Source organism: Thunnus thynnus, chromosome 6, assembly GCF_963924715.1.
Source record: "Thunnus thynnus chromosome 6, fThuThy2.1, whole genome shotgun sequence".
Classification (NCBI taxonomy): Eukaryota; Metazoa; Chordata; class Actinopteri; order Scombriformes; family Scombridae; genus Thunnus; species Thunnus thynnus.
The window spans coordinates 9,432,677-9,460,539 of record NC_089522.1 but is presented as its reverse complement, the minus strand read 5'-3'; the positions used below and the strand labels follow the sequence as shown (position 1 = coordinate 9,460,539).

The 27,863-nt window shown below is 39.8% G+C and overlaps 1 protein-coding gene across 3 annotated transcripts; it reads right to left on the bottom strand.

Moving 5' to 3' along the window:
• Positions 1 to 22: 22 nt before the first annotated feature.
• On the bottom strand, positions 23 to 26,941 carry gabrd (gamma-aminobutyric acid type A receptor subunit delta). Of its 3 annotated transcripts, XM_067591610.1 has the most exons (9): positions 26,532 to 26,941; positions 13,206 to 13,321; positions 10,191 to 10,258; positions 5,667 to 5,887; positions 4,199 to 4,281; positions 3,792 to 3,929; positions 3,146 to 3,301; positions 1,938 to 2,149; positions 23 to 1,057 (listed from the first exon to the last, which is right to left on the bottom strand). In XM_067591610.1, exons 1-9 carry the CDS (start codon positions 26,597 to 26,599, stop codon positions 734 to 736), a joined length of 1,386 nt encoding a protein of 461 aa, XP_067447711.1. In that variant the 5' UTR covers positions 26,600 to 26,941; the 3' UTR covers positions 23 to 733. The 3 variants fall into 3 exon arrangements, with proteins under 3 accessions (XP_067447711.1, XP_067447710.1, XP_067447712.1); XM_067591609.1 differs by lacking the exon at positions 26,532 to 26,941 and having other exon boundaries at positions 13,206 to 14,366; XM_067591611.1 differs by lacking the exon at positions 26,532 to 26,941 and having other exon boundaries at positions 10,191 to 13,074; positions 13,206 to 14,364.
• Between the last annotated feature and the right edge of the window lie 922 nt (positions 26,942 to 27,863).

The window sequence follows — 27,863 nt, the reverse complement described above, 5'->3', positions numbered from 1 at the left end:
GAAGCACACACACACACACAGGTAGTGGAAGAAGTCCTTTAATGGTGAGGAAACAGGCAGAACTGGAAGAAGGAGATAAGACACTCCTAGCTGGTGTCCTAAACGAAAAATGAATTGAAAGAAAATGGGTGGAGGACCGATGGAGAGAGAGGAAGAGAGGGGGTGGTGATGGCAGGGGAAGAGGGTGAGTGATTTATCAGCCATGCAGAATAGTAGTACAGCTCATCTTGTTATCCTCTTGTTTGGGCGGCACTATTACTTTTCGAGATAACAGGCGGGTCACTCCAGATTGTGGCTCTGAGTTAAGTTAAGCAAACTATGCTTATTTGTGTTTGGGGGATATGTGCCTGTGGTCAGTAGTGTTCGAGCAGTTGTAGTGTCCTGTGTTGAGTTCTTTCATATAATAACAGGATGACATGTGGAAATCTGGATTGCTGAGTATGTGAACCTCCAACAGGCAACACAGTCCTTTGCCTTTACACAAAGCATTTCTGTATTTGTATTTGAAGATATAGTCCTGTTAACACTTTTTAAACCCTACTTCCATTAAATACCATATTTCCATATTCACAGGCTGTAACACTTCATTTCCTCTGAAGTTTTTTTTTTCTTTACTGAGGCCTGCGGTATTTTCAGCTGCACCAGTCTGCCAGCATTTAAGTGGCGCAACTCCAGCAGTTTCTTATATACAGCACTGGATGGCAGCCATTCGCACGGACCTGCTGCCTCCTTCTCACATGGTATACGCTACCCAGTAGATCACATTCACCACAGCGAAAGTGAAAGGGAACACAGCCCTGGCGTAGATGTCAATGGTGTCAGCATCGATTGGCTTGCAGACACACTTGGAACAGCACTTCTTCTCCTCCTCGCTCTCATCCGCCTGCCTGGACCTTCTCCTCCTCGACTCAGTGTCCTCAGAGCCGCCCTCTCCGGGGATTTCGCTGCTAGAGCGCTGGACTCGGCCGTGGCGGTTGGAAATCATCACTCCCTGGTTCATGCCGGTGACCGACAGAGAAAACAGAACCATTGCCTGTTTGCCGTTCTTCACAATGGACTGTAGGGAGACAGAGAGAGAGGCATGAAAGCACTTTCCAAGTCTTTACCTGAGGGAGTGCAAAAGACAAAAAGAAAACTTTGTACTTTACCATAAAAGCATTTGGTACTTTTTATTTGTGCTTTTTTATCTCAACACTTGGTGTTGTTAACTTTCTTCATTTTTGCAGTAAAAACACAAAGTCCTGGGCACTTAATAATGACAGATTACAGGCTAGAACTGCAAAGAGCCACACAAAACACAGCAGATTATGATCTCCAACATTATTATAGGAGGTATTATAGGAGTATTAAGGGAAGACTATGGTTTATTATATCTTGGGTTATATTTTTGTACCTGTGGTCATTGGATCAGTTTTAATAACATTGTCCTCACAAAGTAAATGCTGAGATTTCGGACTATGGTGATGTTGCAATGTTGTGAAAGTCATTGTAGTTTTATTCACATCAACAATGCATGTTGTCTTACTCATTGATTAACTGCTTATACATCTTTGTATAATTTCTCTTTTGTTGTCAGTATAACCAGTTCTTGGTAAATATTTCTTTATTCATAAGAAAGTTTACTTTACAAAAATACAATCATGACAACATCTCTTATTGTGAAGGTATAACTCAGTAAGATTTACATCAACAGCAAAAGAAAGATAATATGACAAGATCCCTATTACTCCCTATAGGGAAATCGTCTCTCTTCCCATTATGCTCTACAGAGATTCATTGTCTTGCTGAAGGTCAGTGGGATGGAGGCTTGTCAACTCAGGGGTTTGAAGCACAGCCCAGGTCTCAGTATAAAAGGCATGCTCATTATAACAACACCCCCCTTGAGCTCCATATTGTTATCTGCTGATGGGAATACATGATGGGAATGATTTCCTCACCTCAGAGCTGAGCTTGCTGGCCTTCACCTTGGCCTTCTCTTTGAGTCGGTAGTCAGCGTTGTAATGAGCAAAGGCGTACTCAATGAGTGCCGCGAACACAAACACATAACAGATCCAAAAGTAGACGTCTAACGCCTTGATTGCTGACGCTCGAGGCAGGGAGGAGCGGGCACTCACCATCAGCGTGGTCATGGTGAGAACAGTTGTGATACCTGTAAAAGGAAACAGCCACAAAGTACAGATAGTGGTTCTGTGGGGGTTTAGTGATGCTATCAGCATTTAATTTTTTTGTTTATCCAATCTTTGGTTTGTGAGGGTATACCTCAGTAAAATGAATGAATGACATTCTCATCAGCTTAGCTGATGCCTCAGCTGTACCTTGTGTTTAGTGCTAATTAACAGTTGTTAGCATGCTAACATCCTAAACTAAGGTGGTGAACATGGTAAACATTATACCTGCTAAATGTCAGCATGTTAGCATTGTCATTGTGAGCATGTTAGCATGCTAGTACTAGCTCAAAGTACAACTTCACAAAGAACAGCTAGCTTGTCTAAAGACTCTGAGTTTTCTTAATAAACAACACAGGCTGTGAACTGATAGTCAATGTTGTGTTGAGTCAAACTTAAGTAACCCAGCATTAATTCAGCCTTTACCTGGCATTTTCTGCAATTTTTATCTGGACAGGATGTCTGAAGCCGAACTGATCACAATGATAGTAATCATCATCACTGCCTTCACAGGTTAAGAATAAACTAAATTATATTCTCAATACTGGAAGATGGCAGTACTTGCTTGCTAATGTTTTTTTGCTGCTAGCTGCCTTGTTGATGTCAATTTGTCTGACCAACACCCCACTCCAGAGCAATAAATCTTAACAACAGCTGACCAGATTTAAACCCCAAAATTCCACATCTACACATGTATATATATACATATCAACATCTAATGGCATCTAGGCCTGATTGCCATTAAATTTACTGAACATATTGTGCTTCTGAGTGTGAAGAGTATGAACTCTTTTCATTTTGGACTATAGCACCACCCTCAGGTCAAAATGTCAATGTTGTACACAAGATCTCTCATCATCTGACTGCCTGATTGTCATGTGTTACATGGTTTTACTCTACTAGAGATGATCAAACACCAATTTATTCCCCTTTTTAAATGTGCAGAAAGTTGAAACAGGCCTCATCAAATTAATACCAACCTAAGGATACACGAGCAGGGACCGCAGATTGGCTGATCCAAAAGGACACCCAGGACATGGCGACCAGTAATATGGAAGGCATGTATGACTGGATGATGTAGACACCTCGGTTACGTCTCAGCTGGAAGCGAAGGCTGAGTCTAGGAAATCTTCCCGCTGGGAAACAAATAACAGACAGTGTTTAATTGCTTTCTTGAAGAAGATAATTATCCATTATGAAAATATCTTGTGAATTAAAATCCAATTGTTCTTCAAAAACGCTGACGTTGGGGAATGTCTGTCTGCTTGCTTGTGCCCTGAAAGCTTTAAGATGTAGGACATAAAGTAGTGTTGCAGACTGCATCTTTCTGGCAGCAACTCCTATCATCTCCTAAACCTCCTGCCTGGCTCAGCAGCAAGCCAGACTTCATCCATTCCTTCTATGCATAGAATATAACCACAGAAGTGACGGGAGTTAAAATATATATATATCTTGCTTCAAAAAGAATCATGACTTTTTCAACACTTGAGGCAAGTCATGTCCAAAAACTCAAAATAGTACATAATGCATAACACTCCAGAAACATACAAGGGGATTTCAAACTGACTGTGCGGGCGCCAACCTTGACAAGTGAAACAAAAAGAGAAAAACAAGATAGATGCTCACCAGATTTGAAATTCATCATTTCGGTGACAAACCGATAGTCTGTGATGGTGAACTGGGAGAGTTCCAGTTTGTCTAGTCCGTGGATGTGTCTCTGACTCTCCGACCAGTGATACACAATATCCTCTGAGGAGTAACCGTCTATAAAAATAAATTTAAAAACAAATGCAGGCAGACAACCAGACATTTTAACAGTCAACTCAAGTCAGTGAACCTACAAAGATGCAGTCATAGCTCATAGTATTCTTATCTTAGCACTGAGGAATGAAAGAGGCATGTAACACTGTCACCTTTTCTAGATGTCACTGCACTTTGGAAAAACTCATTTTAGCAGTAAATCTGGTCAACAAATTTCTTTGAGGATGTGTGGAGGAAGAAAAACTGAACATTAAAGATGGATCCCAACTCACAGCTTTCCAGGTCCAGCATACACTCCTGTTCATCCATGGGATACTTGGTCAGGTCCATGTCACATGCCACGGTCGAAGTGATTCTGGGAGCACAACAGCCCAGCAAGTCAAAACTTGATATATACCAATATAGTTGTTTCTTAACCTATACTTATATATGGAAACTCAACTGACCAACATGTTTCTAAAAACCATATTTGCAGTGAAACCACAATCCTGTATTATTTGCTGAGAGCTGTCTTATCTGTGATGAAAAAGAGCTTTGTAGTTTATTGGAGTAGCAGGTGAAAGATGAAAACTTTGATCTGCATGAAATGATTTTTTGGCAACTTGGGGGAAATGGAAATAAGCTGTAAACCCAATACTGACATACTATTTCCATATAAAGTTAAATGTCTAAACTTTTAGCAAACTCTTACTTATCTATACATCCAGCAGACACAGAGTAACATTAGCATTAGTCTAGCTGACGAATGTAAGTCCAATATTCACTCTCTATCAACTCTTGAGAAACATTTTTTGACTCTTTCATCCTGCTGCATATAAAAACAATGCTAATAAAAGCAGTAGGCCTAAACCTGAACCTAAACAGTTAAGTTGGGGGCCATAAAACCAAAACAGTGAGTTGAAAGAAGCTAAAAAGTTATGTAGAGCTGAGAATTGCAGAGTTGGGTAATAATTCTCTGTGGGTTTGTTTCTAGAAGCAACCCCTTTCGAATTACACATGGTCATTTATCAATCCATTGTTAATATATAAATATTCATCTGTTTAAACACCTCTTTCAAAATCTCATTTACAGTGAAAATCGTGTGGTTCACTCCTTACATAAACAGCAGAGATTACAGCTAAAAACCAAGTTATGATCACATAACTTAACCAAACCTTAACCATGACCTTAATCTTTTTTGTCTTACCTTGTCATTTAGGCTAAAAAACATTTTTATCATAGCAGCAGTTGGAATGTAGTTGAACCTGTGTTGTTTTTCTTTAAAATTTAATGGATTCTGCTGAACTACAAACAACAATGCCTAATTTAGCTCTTTTGATGATTCACTTCAGATAACTGATCCTGATCCACTTTAACTTTACCTTCACCTTCACCTCTCAATAGTTCCCAACCTCCCTATCTCTCTTGATCAGCCATGTACAAGCACATCAGAGATTTTTTTTAAGTTTCAGAAGTTACCATTTAGAGAAAACTGTTTGCTCTCAGATCGTGGTATGGATCATGAGGGATTTTCATGTGCAAAGACAGCATGTAAGAGACGTCTGTGCCCTCAAATGTCTAAATGTTTCTGAAGAGTATGAGCACATAGAAAAATCATAGTTTTGAAACTACCAACAACTTTCTCACAGAAGAAAGAGTTCAATATCACAGCACCCAGATATATTGTAGAAGTAAATAATCTCACTGGTTACTGTTTGATTACGCTGTCTAAGAGAGGACAATGATATGTTTGCTCATACCTGCTGCTGTATAGAATGACTCCGTTGGGCTGCAGGCGGATCAGCTTGTTCTCCACGGTGACATCGTGGAACCAAGCAGATTTGGCATTAACGATGAAGGTGTCGGGCAGCCACAGCTTGTCCACAAAGCGACTGTCCAATCCCAGAGTCTTGTTGGTGTGATTGTAGGACAGGCGGTCATCGTGCCAGCTCTGCCGCAGAAACACGGTCATGGTGTATTCCTGACAGAGGCAACACACACACACACACACACACACACACACACACACAGAATCATAAAGGCTGAGTCATGGGCTGGGGCAAACAGACTTTATTTAAAGAAAATGAAGAACAGTCACAGAGAGTATCAAGAAAAAAAGGGAGGAGATTTTTTTTTTTCTAAACCCCACTATGTATCAAGAATAATTGGTAACCCTTCCTTTTACAGTCCCCTAATTACTAAGCATTTACCCAGTAAATATATGGTGAATTAAAGTATATTATTGGGTAAATACCATGACTAAATAAGTAGGTAAATACAGAGAAACTACAGCTGAAATACTAAGAAAAACTTCCACTATTACCCATCAACTCAAATAAGTACTGCAGACCTGCCAATCTGTACACATTTTGCATAGCAGGTATGCATTTTGACATCAAAGTACGCTGGTATAATTTGTCACTCTAAACAAACTACGCAAAACGCTGCTGACGTCTGTGAGTTCAGTTGTGCACATGCAGTACTCAAGTCAAACAGCGAGAGGCAGCAGTGTCCAGCCTGCTGCAAAGCAAAAGAAGAACAGCTAGGTTGCATTCATTCCCCCCACCGTCACTCAAATATCAAGTGGGGATGAATCATGATTGACAAATGCTTAATGTCATTTCAGGAGACTGCAATTTGACAGCAACACAACATGGATTTTTTCCCTCTCATTCCCCCTCCTCACTCCGGCTGGCTGGTTCCTCAAGGGAGGACGCTTCTTTTAACTCCTTTGCAAAGGTAAACAGACTGGGGTGAATGTGGAAAGTTAAAATTGTGAATTGAGTAATAAAAAGTTAATGCAGACTTCCCGACCTTGGGAAAATATTTAACAGTAATAATGTTAGCCTGACGTTACGTAATTTGCAAGCTATCTTGCTAGTTTACCAGACATTTAAGTTGGCAAAGTAACATTAAGTTATATCGTCCATGTGTTCATAATTAACTGTAAATAATAAACTGTATTCATAATTATTATTGCAGCCATTATCATTATTACCATATCATTATTATTGTGTGTGTGTGTGTGTGTGTGTGTGTGTGTGTGTGTGTGTGTTGGCACTTTAGTCTATGTCACCATAGCCACATCTTTTCAGATTAGCTGAAAAATCATATTTTCAAAAATTGAGGTGTAAACAATAGAAACTACATAAATGCAGCAGTAGTGGTAGGTTAGTGTGTAGTCTAAGTGAAATTGTGTTCCTTGGTAAGCTATGTTTAAACAGGTGAAAGACAAATAGACACACAGGCATAAATGACCAACTAACAGTATGGGCTTCTGCAGATAATTTTGTCAACAATCTGTTATTGGTACTTCCAGTGTATCCCTCACTTTGACTGCTGCATGTATGCAAATGATGTACTGTTATGTGTATGTATGCAAATTATGCACAATAATTCATTGTGCGAACAGCAGTGATTTGCAAATTTGTCCAGGGTTAGCAAGTCTGCACCGCGACCATGGAGTGGCCCAGGCTTTAACAAGGAGTGCAGACAGACCCCTGCAGAAGCTGGCTTACACTTAGGGAAAGTCAGCGGCACCAAAATGACCGTCAACAGCCCCCCGCCCCCCAGATGTGCTGATGGAGTTCACCACCACCGCCCACCACTGTTTAAGTTCATTGTGTGTGTGTGCAAATGTTGAAAATGTTTTATTAAAAACAAATAACATTTTTCAAAGGGCACAATCCTCCACCTCTCTGGTCCTCTGTGATGCTAGGATGATAGCGGCTCAAGCTGCTTCATCCAGCCGGTCACAGAGGCTGCGTAATGCAGAAACTTGCTCAGCTGGCGAACCTGCCTCTCTTCCCTCTGTCAGAGAAGCAGACGGAGGGCGGGCTTATTCAGCTGCAGGCTGCGCTATCCAAAAAAAAGGCCAGCACTGAGCACATCTATGAGCGCTATGTTAGGCGCAATGTGGTGACAAAGATACACATCCTAAACGCTAAAAAGCAGATCTGCGTCTCACCGCACAGATCTGGGTACCTAATCCGGTTAGCTATCAACTGGAAGAAGAGCGCCTCCCAGCCGCGCCAGCAGGTGGAGTATCTGGGAGCCGTGCTCTGCGTGGTCAGGCTGCAAGCTGTTCTGTCAGAACCCAGATGGACAACACTGCAGCAGGCAATCCTCAGACTGTGGCAGGGAGTGGCAGTGACAGATTTGACTGTCATGCAGGCATTGGGGCTCATAGCAGCAGGCCATCCAGTCGTTCCACTGGGGCTCCTGCACATGCGCTGCCTGCAACGGTGGTTTGCCAGTCTGCTCTTGGATCCTAAGAGACACAAGCACCGTTTGGTGAACCTGTTGGTGTGAGCCTTAGAACACCTCCTGTCTCTAAGAGCCCTCCACATTCCAGGTCCAGAAAACAGGCGCGCCGACCTCATGTCAAGAGGCAGCCAAGTGGATGCTGCACCCCAAGGTGGTGCAGTGGACTTGGAACCAGTTCAGGAGAGTGGAAGTGGACTTTTTTGCCAGTCGAAACAACACCCACTGCCGGCTCTGGTTCTCCATGGCCAAGAAGGCTGCTTTACACCTTTCCCCCTCTTTGTCTCATCCCCTCGCTGCTGGAGAGAGTGAGACAAGAGAGACTGTTGGTCATCTTGATAGTTCCGGCCTGCTGCTTGGTGCTGTGGTCAGAGGCAGCCAAGCCCTGGTCCATTCCCCAAGTGTGGGGGGCTCTGTCCCAGGAGGCAGGCTCGATAGGTGCGCTGCCCATGTTGGGCCAACCCCTCCAGGCTTGGCTCCTTAGAGGGACAGGCTGATGCGGGCTGGACTGTCTGCACAGGTCGTGCAGACCATCCAAGCAGCAAGAGCAGGATCCGCCATTGCTTGCTACAAAGCAAAGCGGTTGGGATTCCAACACTGGTGTGAGGAGAGGAGGCTGGACCCCCTGACATGCCACTGTTAGGGTGTATGCAGCAATTGTTTCCTCCTATTATGAGGGTTTTGGTGACAGACCTGTCTTTGCCTACCCCCTCGTAAAGTGTTTCTTACAGGGGGATAGGAGACAACGCCCGTTTATGAGTGTCTCTGTCCCCCAGCGGTAACTGCTATTGGTGCTTGAGGCCTGAGTGAGTGATTCCTATGAGCCTTTGGAGTGCTCCTCTCTGAAGGCGTTGTTATTCAAGACAGCTTTGCTGACCTCAGCTAAGAAAGTGAGTGAATTGTGCACCCTGTCGGTTCACCCCAGCTGTTTGCTGGTTTGTGGTGACCACAGCAATGCTACTCTCAGACCGAAGCCCTCCTTTGTTCCTAAGAACATAAGGAGTTAATTTAGGTTGAGAACTATTCAGCTAGAGGTGTTTTGTTTTCCACTCCATGGGGGTGCCAAGAAGGCAAACCTGCACCTCTTGTGCCCAGTATATGCGTTGGCATGTTGAACGCACAGCCCCCTTTTGGCATGCTGAACAGCTGTTTGTGTGCTATGGAAAGGGAGTGGCTGGTAAAGCCCTATCCAAGAAGCGCGAAGCTTGTTGGCCTTGTGAGTGTATCTCCCAAGCTTACAGGCAGGCGGGTAAAGATCCCCTGACTTTGGTCTGAGCACACTCCACACATGATGCAGCAGTGTCTATGGCCTTATTCAGTGGGGTGAGTGTTGAGGACATGATGGGCTCTTTTTTCAAACTCCGTGCTCACAGGTGTGACTCAGGACTTGTGAAAAGGGTAGTGTGTGAGTTTCAGGTGTCCCACAGCTGTCACACACACTACAGCTGTGGGACATCTGTCTGTATTGTACTGTGTGAGACACATGGAATCGATAGGTGCGTCCTGATTGGCCGGCTACATACATGCGAATTTCAGTGGGCAATTTCTGATAATTAATACTGTCTGAAATAATCCTAAAGCTATTCTCATTCATAGTATTTGGCATCCATATGGAGACATATTTCATAACTGTTACACAAGCAGTAACACTGATTCTGGTATCATTTCTACTGTACATTTGTATCCCAACTTATTAGTCACTAATTTGTGACAAATAAACTTTACTGAAATGGTTGTTTTTAGATGGATTTTCACATTTAAAGAAAGGAAAAGTTTTTTTTAACTTAATGTGAATCATCCCGCCAGATTTGGTTTTAACATTCAAAATCCATGAAAATATCAAATTATCTAACAACTCAGCCAATGCGTCACACATGTTCACACTGAGTACTTTCAAACCCTCAAGTGGGATAAATCAGGATTATGCAAATAGCAAATCTTTGATCTTTGCTGCAACAGTGAAGTTAGGGGATGATACAGAAGCTCACTGTAGAAGGAAGAAAAAGGACTGTATACTTTACCATGTTGGCTTCAGAGATGTGGTCAATGCTGGCAACTTCAATAGCCATGGCCACATTCACTGGTGGACCTGCAGGGGGAGAAGTGAGAAAAGAAAGCAAACCTGCCCACTACTCGATACAAACACCCCCTCCACACACACACATAAACATCTTCTCTGATCACTCTGAATCCATCAGTCCCTCCCCTCACTCCATCAACCATCTGTTTCCCTCCCACCCACCATCCTCCCACGACTCAAACACTCCTACAGTGCATAGAGATTAAGCATTATCCAGTTTAACCATGCTAAGTGGCACATCACACTGTGGGCATTCATAAACAGCACTGGGCTTTCATGGACTCGCACAGAGAGAGCTTCTGCCAATATTCACATACACACACACACACACACACACACACACATACACATACACGGTAGCGTTCTCACTCAACAGTTTGCCATATGATTAGCATGGAGTGTGTCTGTGTGATCAGATGCTAGAGGGCAGGAACTACAGGGGAGCTCACTGATGCAGAACAGAAAGGCTATTTATACTGAACATTAAGGAATCACATATTACCATTCCCCCACCATTCAACACCTTCCCATAATCATTTATGGCAAATCATATACAATTGGCCATACACTGGATGTATACTGTGATGTGATTTACTTTGGCATGTTTACGGCACACCAAGGTCAGCAGAGGAGAGTAAGAGGCTCTTCACCTGATGCAATAGCAGACATGTTTTACATTCTCCAGTGGAGCTGCACCAATTAATGATGTACTTATGATACATACATTATTTATGAATGTATATTCACTAGTTATAAAAATGGAAATTTTTACATTGGCCAGTCTTACAATATCCATACTGTAATGGTTATGTTAATGTATGACATTAATTTTGTATCATAAACCTTCAAACAAATAATATAAATATTACACAAATAGCATAATATTCACAAATGTGTTATGTGCCCTATGAATGCAATAATGTTACATTTGCAAATTACATTCACAAATATGTTTCACACTCTATAAATCATGCTAGAACTTGGTGGCCAAGAGAGCTAAAATGTGGTAAAGATGTTTTCTTCATTTGCTTTTGTTTTGTCTATTTGAATGTGAACATGATCTTAGTTGTCTGTTTGGAAGGGATGAACTTGGAGGGGAGGCAGTTTTAAATATTTTGCTTTTGTGCTATGAAGGTTGAACACACTAATTGTAAGTTGCTTTGGACAAAAGCATCTGCAAAATGAATGTAATGTAATTTTTTTATTTTTTCAAAATTCTATGGGATTCACAAATACCTTTTGTATTGTACAAGCAATTCAGTTTTCAATTTTGAAATTGCAAAAATCAAATTGTGTCCATTTATGGATTTTGGAGATGTTTCCCACAGCAAGATTAGTAGATTAGTAGAACACAGATCCACAGTTTGTATTTTCCAAATCAAAATAACTGGCTACCAACTACATTTTTTGCATATTATCAATGACGTTGAGATAATATGTTGACATTATTTGTGAATGTTATTTCATTTTCAGACACTCTGAGCCTGTTGAGTCTTTTAAACTCATCTTTTTGCCTTAACCTACAATTATTGCCTTTAATTGAGTACTTCATGACCTTGTACTGCACGGCGGGTCAGTTTCTGTCTCAGTGAATTTACTATGCACCGTCCTGCCGATGAGATTATTGATTATTGCATGTGTTCTGATAAACATTGCATCTCTCTAACCTTGTGTTTGTTTGTTCCACAAGCACATCCGAGCTGTGTGCCCCTCTCTCTTCTCTCCCTCTCTCTCCCTATTTTCTCCTCCTGTCCTCTCTTGTCTCTCAGGCACCTCTTGCTGGACCAGCACCCATCCTGGAACCGCTCTGCCTCCCTGGCTATCGGTGCCATTTCCTGAGGTTTTGGATCTGGTTCTCCATCCTGCATGACTTCAGTCTCACCTCATGTCTCTCTCTGTGAATGATGTCTTTATCCTTCTCTCTCTCCTGTGTGAACAATGTCTTTTCCTGTCTTTTCACCCGTGTATGTGAATGGTGTGATGTGAGTCTCCCCTGTGTGCATGTGTACAGTAGTCTGTCATCCCGCCAGGTCTCCATGGTGATGGAGGTTGTGTGACTCTGGTCCTGTTCTGTTCTGGTGGCACCTGGAAGCTGCTTCACATTCTTCATATATATTATAAATCTGTATAATTTTGTTATCCTGTTCCATGCTGTATTTCAGTAATTTGTCTTTCTTGTTCTATTCTTTATACACATCTATTGCATGTCTGTCCATCCTGGGATCCCTCCTCTGCTGCTCTTGGTTTCTTGTTGTTTTGCTGTATAGACCATAAAGTCCCCTGAGCCAAATTTGTGATATTAGGCTATACAAATAAAATTGACTTCACTTATGGGATGTGAGTTGAATGAGGGGAATTACCCCAAATAACAGACATGATTCCCCAGTGGTCATAACAGCCCTTCATTTTAGCTTTTCTTTTTCAGCACATTAAAATATTACATCAATAGGAAATGCTGTGACCACATGATGCAGCGTTATGATGGTCTGTGTGGGTGTGTAATGCATAGGACAGGTTTGTAGTGACAGCGGCGTTCTTGCTCCACATTTTCACCTTTACTCAGCTGAGTTAAGCTGTGAGATTGAGAAATCTATCGCTGTGGTCATTGGATGTTCACATCTTGCAGCCATTCTTAGCAAAGTCTCAAGAGCGATGCTCGTTGTTTGCACCACCCATCTCCCTCTTGTCCTTGAAGAGCATCGTCCTTAATAATCCCTTCAGCAAAGCTTTTCTTGACTGTAGTGGGTTTTTTGTGTCCTTAACAAACCACTCACCTTACTGAAGAGTCAAAGCAGGTATTTACGTAAGGTAAATACATCTTTGTCCTAATGGAATTGGAAAATGAAATGTAAATAGCCATGTTGCTGTAATACGGGTTGGGTTATGCTAAGGATGGCTGTAAATGTGAGGGGGTGAAATGCAACCCAATTCCACAAGCAGTAGATCTCATACTCACCTCCTATCCCAGGGCGAAAATTTCTGGCATAGCCTTTCATTAAATCATCCAGATTAGGTAACCAGGATATTTCAATGTCTGTACCTACATAGTCCCCAATGTCACTCAGCATGGCCCTAAAGGAGACAAATAGCAAACAGCCTTCAGCGGTCGTCCAGCCACACCAAGTGTCCAGAGAAAAACCTGCAAGAGCCTCAAATACAGTCAGGGACATTCACAGATAAACAAAAACCTCTAAATGTTAGTTAACATTAGATAATGTTAAATGATATACAGAGTTACTCATGATCCTGCATGACCTCATCTTCAGGTTCTAAACATTTTGTGAATCGATATTCAAGTTGTCATTTAAAGCTGCATCATTGATTTTTCTCTTCCTTTTTTAATCACTTGGGGGCAGCAGAACCAGCTTTAAACACAATATATTATCACATTTTAAAGTTGTAATTTATTAGCAAACAGTTGCCTATGGACATCACCAACACATCCTTATAAAAAAACAAAAGTATAGGTCTAAAATTCAGGTTGGCAAAAATGACCTCTATTTATATTTACACCATCTAGTGGCTGTAGTAATGCACTCCAGCTTTCCAAAACTGTTACAAATCACTGTTAAAAAATAATAATGTTTTATGGTGTGACAACACTGTGGTTAAGGTCTGGTTAGGTTTAGGGAAAGATCATGGTTTGGGTTAAAATTATCACTTGAAACGTTAAGCAACCTTCATCATCATGGCAACAGTAAACACCATGACATTACAGTTTTAAAAAAATTTATCGACTTGCGGTTAGAAACATGATGCTCGCAGTCGGAAGTGGTTAGCGAACACTGTAAACACAAGTAAAATCTTCTTATCAAGGCATCTTATATTGATGTCATCTGAACTGCATCATGTTCCTGGGTCATAATTACTACAGCCGCTTGATGGTGTAAAAGTAACTATACGTCATTTTTTCTGGCATTGATTTTAGACTTATACTGTTGTTTGTCTTGTGAGGACGGGCTGTAAATTACACATCACATTACACATTGTGATTTAATCCATTGTTGATATAGAAATGTTGATTAGCATTAAATTTCAGTATAAGATATATACATATATTATACGTATAATTTTTATTCTGTTTTCAAGAATATGGAGGTGTCTCCAATTCAATTAAAAGGGAATAACAATACTACTACAAAGTTAAAGTGGACACAAGAAACATTTACTGTATGCATGCAATATCACAATATTATTCTGGAGGAAAACTGAATATAGCATTGGAAGCCAAGAGCGTCATTTTATACCATGGCAGAAAGAACAAGAAAATACAAGTTATTGTCAGTTTACTAATTTGATTTGGTGGATTTTATACCCATAAGTACAAGTTTGAAATTGTATTGCATATAAATTATATTTGAAATGATTAATTATTGAATTTGAAAATTCCATTGAGTCTGTCAAATTCACAGTATCAGTAATAATAAATAATGTGTACATACTGTGCTGCTTCAAAGTATGTGAACCTCTTGAGCATCTTGAGTTTTCTGTTGTTTCACCACTATTTCTTTATTTAATCAGAACCTTTATTTTTTATATGAAATAACAGGTGTATGTTTATCAATTCCATATACTTTTTTTGAGGAAACCAATTGTTTTGTCAAAAGACTGAATTAAAAATATTTTTGTAGTAAAGTTAGTGAACACTGAGCTGCATTGCTTAAAACGAGCAGGTAAATACAATCAGGTAGACAAAACTGGTGGTTAAATTAACCAATGAAATGGACCAATGAAATGAGAGATCTTTAGGGAAGAAATTGGGCAACGCTGGTTTGAAACAGAGATCAAATCAGGTCAGTTTAGTCTTACCAAAGTGAATCCATACAGGTCAATCATACCGAGAGGAAAAGAAATCTCAGAGGACCTCAGAAAGAGGGTAGTGATAGAACATTGGTCTGGGGAAAGTAATAATAATTTCATCTCAAAAAGATTTGAGCTTCATCGGTCCGCCATGAGGCAGATCATCTACAAATGGAGAGCACTGAAAATGAACTTTGCCAGAGAGCACCTGGAGAAACCTGAAGCTTTCTGGAAGTCCATTCTGCGGACAGATGAGTCCAAAATTGAACTGTTGGGACCTAGAAAACTCCACGTAGTCCAGAGAATCATGAATTCTGAGGAATATTGTAAAATCATACCTAACATAACCTCAAGCTGTCAGTTGTGAAGTTAAAGCTTGGTCGAAAATAGATCATGCAACATGATAATGATACGAAGCATTCAAGCAAAACAACCAAGGAACGGCTGAGGAAGAAGAAGATTCATGTTCTAGATTGGCCCAGTCAAAGTCCGCACCTGAATCCTATTAAAATGCTGTGGCAGGACCTGAAGCGGGCAGTTCATGCCAGACGCCCATCCAACCTCACTCGAGTGGCTGCATTCTGCAAGGAGGAGTGAGCAAAAATCCCCCAAAGCAGATGTGAGAGACTGATTACCTGCTACAGGAACTGCTTGGTTGAGGTTATTGCTGCAAAACAAGGTGTAATACCCTGTTAACTGAAGGGGTTCACATAGTTTTTTACCCATGAAATCAGAGTTTTTGTTAATTCAACCACTTTCATTAAATAAACGATCATAATGTATAATTTTCTTTTGTTTGAGTCCATTAATGGATGTCAGTATTATGAATTGGGGCATAGATTAACATTTAATAAGGTTATTTTCATATTTTTTACAAAAATATTGACTATCTCTAGGGTTCACAAACTTTTGAGCAGTAGGCTACTGTATAATTTAAAATGTTCATGAAATATTTAAAGACATTTAAAAGATTTATTTGTACCCTCTTCTTTCATTGGTACCTTATTTATTTAATAACTAATACTAAGTACTGTATTTAAATACATAAATATAAGCATGTGCAGACATAAGAAACTGTTGAAATCTGACTTCTAGTTGGGGATTGCATGCATGAAAAGTGTAAGATACTCAATTTTTATACAAAATCCAAGTAATCATTTGCAACATTCAAAAATCACTATTTATATCAGCATTAAAAAAACAGATTTGTTAAAGCACCTGGCATATTTTTCCTCAGTCATGTTTCCACAGCATGTGTTTGTCAACGAGGAGGCTGACAGCAGATCCAAATCTAGCCACGCCGCTCTGATCGCCAGGTCATTGAATACCGACATTTTGTCACGCTGCTCAGTAAATCTAACAGTATAGTTTCAGATTTCACCACACAGATCAGAGTGCCCATCATGCTGTCCCTCAGTCCACGAGCCTCCACACCTTTTTTTTTTGAGTGAAAATAAGTTCCCATTAAACTACAAATCCCCATTTAATAAGAGGTTTAATAAGAACAACTTTGCACCTTTTTACATTGCTGTCTCCACTTTGTGAGAGTGACACCTCAGTTCAAACAATCCTTTTTTCTGTTCTTCTCTGGAGGGGAATAACTATGAAATCAAAACTATTCTTTGGTATAAAGGGACTCCCCTGAGGCCCCTGGAACCATCAGAGACCACTGCAGGGTCCGGAGCTCACACTGTCAGCCACTGCCTCAGTGCAGGATTTAATAAGAGCAGCACAGCTCAGATACCACCAGATGGCAGCTTTGTATTCTAAAACAGAGAGCCAGTAAACAGTCATAATATCTAATGCAGATATACAGTGCAGTCTGGATCAGTGTGTGTTTGAGGTTGATGTCAAGTCTGTTACACTCTGTCAGGAAAGGAATATTTCCAATAATATGTTCAATACAGGGAGCTTTATCCAAAGATAATCTCAGATACACACTGTGATATGGAATCAAATTTTAGAGGCAATGCTATCACGCGGTGTCGGAAGAGCTGACTGGCATACTATGAATAAATTGAATAAAATTAAAGGTTTCACTGACATTCAAAGTCACACAGGCCGGTGGTGGCAGTGACACGGAAATGGCCCACATGAGAGTTTGATAGAAGTCGTTATTATTGACCAACAATGAAAAGCTATTCAGTGACCTTTGAAATAAGGCTGACATTTGAAGAAAGTCAACTTCCTAGAGAGCAAAGCATTACACGTGGAAAACTGTCTTCCGCAACAAAACAATGTGCAGCAAATAAATATCTGTGATCGTTGCTCGTCTGTACAAATAGCAACAAAATCATGTATTTCTGCCATGTCATTAACATTTCCTCAGCGAATCCATTTTGTAGTGGCAGATGTATTTTTAGTCTGGCAATCACTGTCATGTCTGAAATAAATGGGAGCACTGAGTGAATTAATTAATCACTATGTGACTCCTGGATTTCTTCACTAATTGGCAGTTTCTAAATCTGGAAATAAAGAGCTTTTCCTTCAAGAAATCCGTTAACACGCCAAGGTCAAACAGGGCTCCTCGCACGGAGGGACAGGACAGAGAAATCTGTGAAGAACCAATTCCTCCATACTTTTCATTTTACTGTAATTTCTAATGTTATATGTTATATGTATGTATGTATATGTATTATATTATATTATATGTCTATGTTATATTAATGTTAAGTCTAATGTTATAGAAGACTCCTGTTTCGTGTGTCTATGGAGATTGGATTAAAGGGTTTATAGTGACTTTATAGTATTTTCATGCTTAGTGTTCTAATCCTTTACCTTTAAAAGGACTATATTCTGTGCAGTTTTCCATAAATCAATGCCAAGATCATAAATGTAATTCCAGTGTGAGCTGTTTCTAAATTTGCAGAGAAGGTACAGATTATAATAACGTAACTTGTATCTCTTTAATGTCATGTTGTTTGTGGTAGCATCACATTTTTTTCCTCTGTCTTGCAGATGAACTTTGACTTTCTATAGAGGTTTCTATAGAGGTGGCTACTGCTGCTCATACACAGCTTTTCTTCAATTTATTCTGAACACATCAGAAAATTATCACTTTTAATCCGACGGACTAAGCAGACGCTAAGAATGTCAAAGCTTTTATCGACCGAATAAATCTTGCATCCTTGATTTTTATCAATAATTGATACCAACTGGCAAAATGGACATTTATTTAAAATGTCACAGATTTCTGCTTTAATTAAACGCTGCTCTCTAAAGAGCAGTTCAGCTTCGCAGAGGATGATTTTCTCTGCCGTTGTGAGTTGATGTTGCTTGAGAGAAATGTGAATATTTATTTCTTAATTTCCTGACCTGAATTAGCATTTTTATGACCACAGAAATCCCTGCAAAAAAAAGCGGCTCACACGCAGCTCTCAGAGGAAAAGGAAATATTACTGTACGCTGTTAAAAGACATGTACAGGGTTGAAACATTTGATTGCTCTCTGGGGAGATTCGCTAAACATTTGCACCCCTCAATTTTCTCACTCCTCCATCCATGACAAACAGTTCAGAGTGTTTATTTCCAGCCGCTCCTCTTCCTTCTATATTTCACTTTCATAAAACATCTTTCCCGAGGCCTGGATCTGCACCCGCCTGTTTATGAGCTAACATTTAAACAGATGGGGAGAGGAGACGGAGGAGAGGAAAGACAAAGAGCGACAGCCCCTCTCAAATTTATGGAGTCTTTTTGTGAACGTAATGTGCGGCACGCATTAACAAGCCTAATTAGTTTTATATAGTGACACTGCTAGTTACCTGAACATGAATAGAGCGCCGGTCCCCCGATCCTCAATCTGTGACTCACTATTTAATTTGTTTTATTGCCATCGATGTGGGTTGAGCAGCATTGCAAAAACATAAAAATACAATTGGATACATCATAATAAAACATAAATAAGGAGTACATATTAATGAAAAGCTACTCTTGTATGACTGTGTGTGTGTGTGTGTGCGTGTGTGTGTGTGTGTGTGTGTGTGTGTGTGTGTGTGTGTGTGTGTGTGTGCCGTTTTATAGTGATAATGAATAATAGTTACTCTTCATTCAGCAAACAGATCTTTTCATTGACTACATTAGTATTTTAATGTTTGACACATAAGACACTTAAATATGGCGTCCCAGAAGCAACATCTTTCATTATACTTGTCTGATGTTTTAAAGGTTTAAATGATTAGTTAATCATTTAAAGAATAAAGACAAGAATACTACATGTCTTTCTTTTTTGTATCCAGCATCTTGATATGAATGAGAATGAACTGAAAATAGATTTTAAATTTACTCTAATATTTATCTTCTACTAGCTTTTGATTTCTTGGTCTTAGCACACATTTAGTCGTTTATCTTTCCCATCTTACCCACAACCTTCACATTTTCATTAAAGCAACAAGTAAAATGGGAAAACTTGTCAGAAACATAGAAGATACTGAAGGGGGAAACGAGAAATGGATAAATGATCAGTGTGCTATATGGTCAAAGGAATAGGAGGAAAAATGTCAAAATGTGTATTTGTGGCTGCTGGGACTCCTGAATTCTCTCTATTAAAGGCTGTTTAAATAAGATAATATATAAAGATAAAAATATCTAGGTAAACTAACATAACACCGGTTGAACAGGGATAAACTGTCAGAATGATCAGCCTCTGATTAAATCTACGTTATCCCAACAATGCTGTCCCCTAGAAATTACATTTATATACTACTAATTTGAGTTGTCAAGCATGTTTTTAATTGTAAAATAAAAAACTGCTGTACTGATTATGTTCACTGGTTGAGAAAAAAAATCCAGTCCAGGAAGAGCTACTTCTGGCACCACATAGAAGTCATAGGGAGGTGATAGTGGTGGATGGTGGGCGTTCGAAGGTTAAAGGTTAAAGGTACCCTGTGGAGTATTTTTGTAAACAAAATAAGTTTTGTTTGCATTGACTGTTCAACACCAAAACACATTGTGTGCATGCCTCAAGGCCTGATTAAATAATAAATAATAGATAACTGATAGTTAGATAATTCCTTGTAAAACTTTTACTTCATAAAAAATTGCAAACTCAATTTTTAGAAGAATTTAAAACATACAAATAGTTTACATCTATGTTTGCTTACGAGCTGTCTTCTTCACGGATTGCTACATTATCTTATTGCACATCAGCTGAATGCCGTGAAACCATCAACAGGACTGTGTATCGCATCACCCACATGAGATACTAACAAAATATTTTTTAAAAAAACATTGCTCCATTGCACTAATAGTGGCTGAAAACTTCACAGGGTACCTTTAAAGTTTGGGGAAAAAATTGTGGTTTTGGTTGAATACATAAGTCACACACCATCTTTCTAGGCAGTGTTCACTTTTTTAATATTAATCAACACAGCAATGTTTTTCTAACATTTACCAAGTGCTTCAAGTTGCCCAAATGTAAATACATGTATAATGACTTAGTTGATACGAGCAAATACCACGATTTTATGACTTTTCAGATACAATATGTACATTAATCCTTATGTTGATATTAAGCACTACGTTTCTCTGAAAACATATTGGATGCTGCAAATTATTAGTATATAAACAGAATTTCTAGAAGACGAGATAGTAGGAAGACGGGACACGCAGGAGTCCTCTGGAGGCTGTTTCAATGGTTCCTGAGGAGGAACTAGTAGCGCTCCATCCCACCCGACTCTATAACTTCACTGTCAATTCATTCACAGAACTACAGCTCAGTTTTTCATGTTTTACTTACATGATAGTGTTTGTGTGTGTAGACATGATACAGTCACTCAGGGGCCCAAATTATAACACTTTTTATAACATGTACAGCTGTGTATTAATGGTATGTATATACTTATTTGTATCTTTATGATCTACCAGTATTCTATATCGAAACAAATTTCCGTTAAAATCTGTAACCAAATAGAAATGTATTATGCTTCAAATGTGTGCTGTGCTGAAACTTGAACAAACTGAGATACATTTTAGCAAAGTTTCCTGCAATGCAGAATATGCAGCCTTCCCTTCAGAGATGTTGAACAGGTTAGAGCCAATAAGTCTCAAATCCAAAACTCACTCCACTCTACTTTGTTTCAAATCAAACCAAATACATGAACTTTTCAATTTTTGCAAACGTTACTCAGCCCTCTATCCTCAGCCAAATTAATATGCTGATTGTCTGAAACTATTAAATCCCCATTTTCTTGAAACTGGTCAATATGGACAGAGTGAGACTTTATAGTAAACACCCTCTTAAAGATACTCAGAACAACTCTCATCCAAATTGCTGCATTCTGCGGATTTTGGTTTAGTTTAAATGACGTTATAACACAATGGATCAAATCCACTCTGGAATTTCTGCAACTTACATGTTTTCTTGAGGCACAAGGCTTTTCTGGTTTTACAAAACCTGGGACCCTGTTCTTTCCTTCCTGGAAGATTATTTGATTCAGACTCTAAAAGGAGGATTTTCTCTGTTGACTTGTTTATTGTTTATGATTTTTTATGATTTTTAAAAAGAAATACTCACTTTGAAAGCTAGCATAATGATAATGTTATTTGTTGTAACAGCGTATAATTTTACTCCTGTATTTTATCCCGTACAGGACAGAGCTGCTTGTCACGAAGCTTTACAAGCAGGTTTCTCCTTATCGGAGTGGAACATGCTGCAGGACTCATGTTCAGGTCAGTGAATATCCTCCATTATTTAAAACAGCCTGAAGAAACAGAGCTTCTCCGAATTTGAATAAAGAGACATTTGTCCTTGAACAGCTTTCATCACTGGACCTACTGTATGAGCGTCATGTTGCCACACGCCACACTGCAGAACCAGCTACAGTGGTTTCAAGATTTCAGTTGATGAATGTAAACTCCCAAAAAGTTGCTAAATCCCCCACCTCAAAAAAGGCCCAATCTACAGTTTATGTGACATAAAAACTCAGTCATGAAATTAGTTTCAGAACATTCAAAGCATTTTATAAGCCAGTTTTGTCAGAATGGCATATGTCCACTGTGCAAGGTCATGTAAAGAGGAATTTTATCTATATTTTCTATCATTTATATGTTTGTCAAAATCTACTTCCTGTACAAATCAAATAATATCTACCAGTACCAGTCAAAAGTTTGGACAAAACTTTCCCATTCACTTGAATGAGTTTTACTGGTACTGTATGTACAGTATTTGTCATCATATTTAAATGTCTGTGGGCTCATTTAACAGAAAAGATTCAACTGACTGGAATAAACTCCTTCCTCTTTTTGCTGTTTACACGCGCTGCATCACCTTAAATTGAATACGCAGTCAGAGGCTTTTAGTGGAGGCACTGACGTGTACTTGCACCACCTCAGCATGCAGCCAGAGAAGGAGTCATGCTTTAGAGCCAGTTCACGCAGCCAGGGGAACATGATCAAATCACTGTGTTATTGGGGAATGTACTCTATGGACAGTAGGAGGGATTTATCTGCTGACTCAGCCTCTTACTGAGATTAGTCAGGAGGACGGTGTCACCTGAGTGTACAGTAGGTTTAGGGACAAGTGTGACAGAGCAGAAAGATCATGAAATGTTGGGATTAAATGGTGCTGCAGTACAGTTCCACATCTTGCTAAACTATAAGCTGTCCACCTTTAGACATCATTCACATGTCTACATATAAACAAAATGCCTACAGAGCTTCTTGTTGAGCCTCGGCGTGTATTTTTCCTCTTTATCAGTCTTTCTGAAAATCTGAAGCTTCTTTGTCCATATTGTAAGATAAATTAGTATCTACAACCGGACTGGACAGTAAAATTGGATAAAATTGTTAGCAGTCAAAAACTCCCATGCAGGGCCTGATTAACCTGCCAGGGGGCCACACGGCAAAACTGAGCTGTGTGTCCGAACTTTCCCTCCATTCCTCCAATGTTCTGTGCATTATCTATGTATCTTGTTTCCTATCCTCAGCAGGCTACAATAGATTTATATTTTGTATTGTATTTTATTATATTTTACAAAGAGCCCCAGTAACTAACCAGTACTCCTGCTGTCGTAATTTGTTAAAATGCAAATTTACTAAGAAATATGCACCATAATCTACCTCTGCATATTCACAAGCAAATTTACGATCAGTGAAATGACCATAAACTTCCGTAATTGCCACATTGTGAACCTGGAGTCCTTCAGGCCCCTGAGGAGCCCCATAGATTTACATCCTAAGGGTCTGGGACATCAGGGCAGTTGCTGTGTTAGTAATCCATTTTTGCTCCCATGAGTAAGCATTATGGGAGCTGTTGTTGTATAATGTTAAAATGCTCAATTAATTGTGTTATTTAGTATTTCAGTGCCATTATTTTACAAATTGAATCTTATTTGAGTTGTTTGTCCCTAATTCATGCTGTTAGTTTAGTTTAGTGATATTTAATCCAGATTTCTTTAGTCTCATGCTTCGCTTTAGAAATGCTACACGTTCTTCTTGTCCGACTTTTAAAATAATATTAGATCCCTGTGATCATGACCTGTAATATCAACTACCAAACTGACCCGTGATACTGCGTAAGGGCTCAAATCCTGTCTGTCTCCATCATCAATCAAACTGAGTCCACATCATGGTGAAGCGATGTCTAACATGGTAACATAACTATGTTTTAAAAAGTCTCACTATGTTCGGCTTTCTGTGGTTGCACCTGCATATCGTGGGAGTTTATGTTGATAGGAGTTTTTATTTAAACCTGTGTACTTGTTCTCACCTTTGTCAACCAGACAGCAGCCTCACTGATGACTGATCTACTGCAATCAAAACTGAATAAACTGTAAATATATTGTCCCCATGTTCATGCAGCGGCTCTACAATAAAATCTTACCACTGGCAAACCAGTGGAAGACTTCTATTTTTATGCAGCTGCAGAAAGTGTTTATGTTGTCAACAAGACTACCATCGAACTGTTAACTCATTCGATGACGGCTGAGCTACATATAAATTTGGTTATCGGTTAGTGTTGCAGTCAGCGAATCAATAAATGTCGCAAAAAAAAACAAAACTTGTGAAGTAAGATGTAGCCACAAGTGACCTGGTTGGATAAAAAAGTGCAGATGGCAGCTCCAAGAACATGATCTACAGATGCCCAGCCTGATGTATACCACCAATAAACCTTTCCACAGCAGACATTTTGACATGTCATAGCACCAAAGACACAGGTGTAATTAATAACATTAACGACTGCACCTAAATGGAACAGATACATCTTTAATGTCATTAGTTACACCTGTGTCTGTCTGCTGCGTAAAAGGTCTACAGACATTAAAAGATACGGTTGGTGTTATTCTGTATTTTTCTTCTTGTAAACAAATCCCATGAAAAGACCAACGCTGCGTCTGAAATCATTCCCAATGTGTTCATCTCACTCTCAATACTTTCCAACACTCCCTACTACATCCTGCTGAAGACGAAAATCTATAAAAACGGGTCACAAATATATAGTTTCATTTTTCAAAATAAGGCTAAGACACTCCCTACAAGAGCTAGGCACTGTGGTGTTTTGCAAATGTTGCTCAATAGTGTGTTGGTTAGGGACTATTTTCACTTGTGGATGAATAGACATTTGTTGCTCTAGTGAGTATTATCGCATCAGGACGATGTATGTGGGAATAGTTTTTGGACAAGAATGGAGGTCTATGGCACAGAAGAATAAGCAAGTTTGATGGATCAATTCATTGTTGGTTTTGGGATTTTAAAAGAAATACATAAGAAAAATACAAGATAGCCTTATTCTTTAATGTCTACTGCATATTTTCATCATGGCCAAATTGACCAGAAACTGTCCTCTTTGCTGTTGATTAAGCTCTTTATTGTGTAAATGTTATGACTACTGTTAAAACAACCAATGAGATTCTTTGCTTTCACTTGTAACCAAAACTAATCATATCCGTGTTTAATGTGTTGGTATGTCCTTACATTCTTAACAAAAGCTAAACTGTCCTCTACTACAGTATTTGTTGCGGCTATAATAAGAGCACCGACACCATCTATTACATGCACGTTTTATTTGGTGAAGTGAAGGGTAAGTGACACTTCAACTGGAAAGAAAAGCTGTGAAATTCACATAACGCCAAAGGTGGCGAGGCATGACAACTTTAGTGAAATGGATAAACGAGGAGCTAAAAAGAGAACCAGAGTAATTCTCCTCTGGTGGGGGATGTGGCGGGGTGTAAAGGAAGCAGTTTGCAACTTTCAACCACCAAAGGCAGAACAGCGATGTGTGTGTGTCTGTGCGTGCATGATTGTGTGCGCATGTGTGTCTGTTTGTGTGCGAGAGAGAGATGACACATAATGAGGTGCAAGAAAAAGCCTACACTCTGCATTGTACTGACAACAAAATAATAATAACAGCAGTGACTAGAGGCAGGAAAATCCAATTACAATAGCTATTACTCCCTCTACTGGTGAACAGCCAAGAGGGACAATAGAAGTGATTTGCCCAAATTCAACCCAAAGCTTAAGTAGCTTCACCCATTGCCCTTTTCAGTGGAGGCACTTGCCAGCATATAGGCTTTGGGAAACTGGGACTCAGTAGTAGATGCTGGTTATCCTAACAATTGGATGCTTGTTAAAGCTTATGGACAAGACCATTTGGCCATTTCTACTGCACACATGGATGTAGGCCTCTATAGAAAACAAAACATACTTCATATATTAAGTTTAAAGCACTAAAACTCAACATCTGGTTTAGATGATCCTGGTTTACCCGGCTGACAAAAGCATACCGTTGATATTCAGGAAATCTGGGTGAGAAGGTCATTTAGGATCCAGCCGAAATCAGCATATTTATGATGATATACATTTTCTTTAAACTCTCCTCTCCTCATTAGCTGCTCTGTGTAAATGTATTGGTCTTGTAAATGCATAAGCTGAGAGGCCTGTTCTTATACCATCTGACCCCTTATTGAACAGGCCTGGAGGTAGGTGACATTATCTGCCACACAAAGACTCCCCGACTCACCTCACCTGGCATTCATCTCCATAAAAAAAAAAACCCTCCTCCTATGCATATGCATTATGCAAATAGTGTCATCAGGTCCATGTGCCCGGAGGTAAAGCAGAGGAGAAAGCACACATCTGAAGTATTTTTATGTAAGCATATAGACTGTAAAGAAACGTAAATTCAATTTACTCACCTCCAGGCGTACAGTAGGCCTACAGTACATTAATATGTAAAAGGTACAGTCGTGGGAGGCGATTCAAAGCAAGGAGAGACTCACGTTTTAGTCGGAAAAAGGTTGCCTGTCACTGTCTATTTCTCTAAAGTAATTGATTTTTGGTGATATTGGTTGTTGACTGCTTCATGATTTACCTTCCATAAAGAGGTTGCAGATATAATGCTGTTCTCATAATGCCTTTTCTGATCACTGACTTTGAGTTTCTGGCTTATCCAACTTTTTATACATCTATTGATTTTTTGAGCGCTCTGCACTAAGGAGCGACACGATTATAAAAACACCTGCAAGAAGTAAAATCAAGGCTGATCTCACCTGGTGAAAATATCCCCTCCGACAAAGAACAGAGCAAGACTCGACAGCAGGAAAGTTGGGATCTCCATTCCACCCGTTTTATGGTCAAATATTTTTTCTGAAGAAAAGTTTCCTGGAGTGTAAATCGACGACAAAGCCACAGAGTTTTATTTTAGTGCGCTCTCCTCGTGATCCGGCGCTGCGGTGAAGAAAGTAAAGTGTGGTGCTGATGTTGCTGAAGATGCTGAAGATGATGGTGAAGATGACCCCATGATCGGCTCCCCAATTCCTTGGCGTCCAGGAGCGCACAAGAGGTGAGAGCGCAGCGAGGAAAAAGGAAAACTCCCGGTCCGAAAGCAACAACGAGTCGATCCACCGCCGCCGCTGCCGCCACCGCCGCCGCCTGTCCTCCAGCAACAGAGCAGAGAGAGAGGGATGAAGAGAGAGAGAGAGAGAGAGAGAGAGAGAGAGAGAGAGAGAGAGAGAGAGAGAGAGAGAGAGAGAGAGAGAGAGAGAGAGAGTCACTAATCTGTCGATCCCTCCGGTTGCTTGGTCTCTCCTCTCAGATTCAATCTGGCCACGGAAGGCATGTCACGAACATAGGACTTCAGCATATTATGTAATGTTTGACACATTTGAATCATTTCCATTAGATAATTAGTGTCTCAAATAAAGTTGTATTTGACCCCAGTGGAAAAAGGAGGGGCTCATGCAGTGGAGGCCCATGCAGTGGGTACAGAGGAGGTCTTTGAGTTGGTATACAGGGGGGTTTCCCCATTTAAAAAAAAGAGCACTGTAGCAGGTAGTTCAGGTGTGTTTTCACATAGTCCAAATACTTTCATGACATAAGATAAACAACTCATGTTAGACTGAATATTGTGTGGATCATTATAGTGAGTTAACACCTAGTAAAAATTAAACACTTCCTCAGGGAACAGCTGACAGTTTGACAGCTATAACAGGCTTTTGGTCAGCAGAATAATGTGAGAAAATGACAGGAACGACTACTCTGATCAGTGATTTCACTGTCGCCACTGTTAGCTCCACACTACCTGTTTAACATCAAGGTCCTATTAGTACACAGGTTACCAAACAACGTTTTATGGCAGGGATCAAAGACCGACATTTGAAGTGATTTAGTCTCCACATGAATTCCAGTAGAAATAAAATAAAATATCACAAAGTACAGTAAGAGCACCAAGTCATATTAAAGAAGATTGTGATACAAACCAATCAGCTAAATGCCACACAGGATCCATAGTGGTGATACCAGTGGTACCATGAGATACTTGAAATCTGTATTCAGCGCCACAGACACACTATAAATCTATTGTAGGAATATTTTATACATTT

Excerpts from the sequence above, each read along its gene's own strand:
- gabrd (XM_067591609.1), bottom strand. The coding sequence starts at position 13,419 with ATGTCCCTGACTGTATTTGAGGCTCTTGCAGGTTTTTCTCTGGACACT. Across the intron at positions 3,930-4,198 it reads TATGCTGGACCTGGAAAGCT|ACGGTTACTCCTCAGAGGAT; the intron begins GTGAGTTGGGAT and ends TTATTTTTATAG. Across the intron at positions 2,150-3,145 it reads CCCTGCTCGTGTATCCTTAG|GTATCACAACTGTTCTCACC; the intron begins GTTGGTATTAAT and ends TTCCTTTTACAG.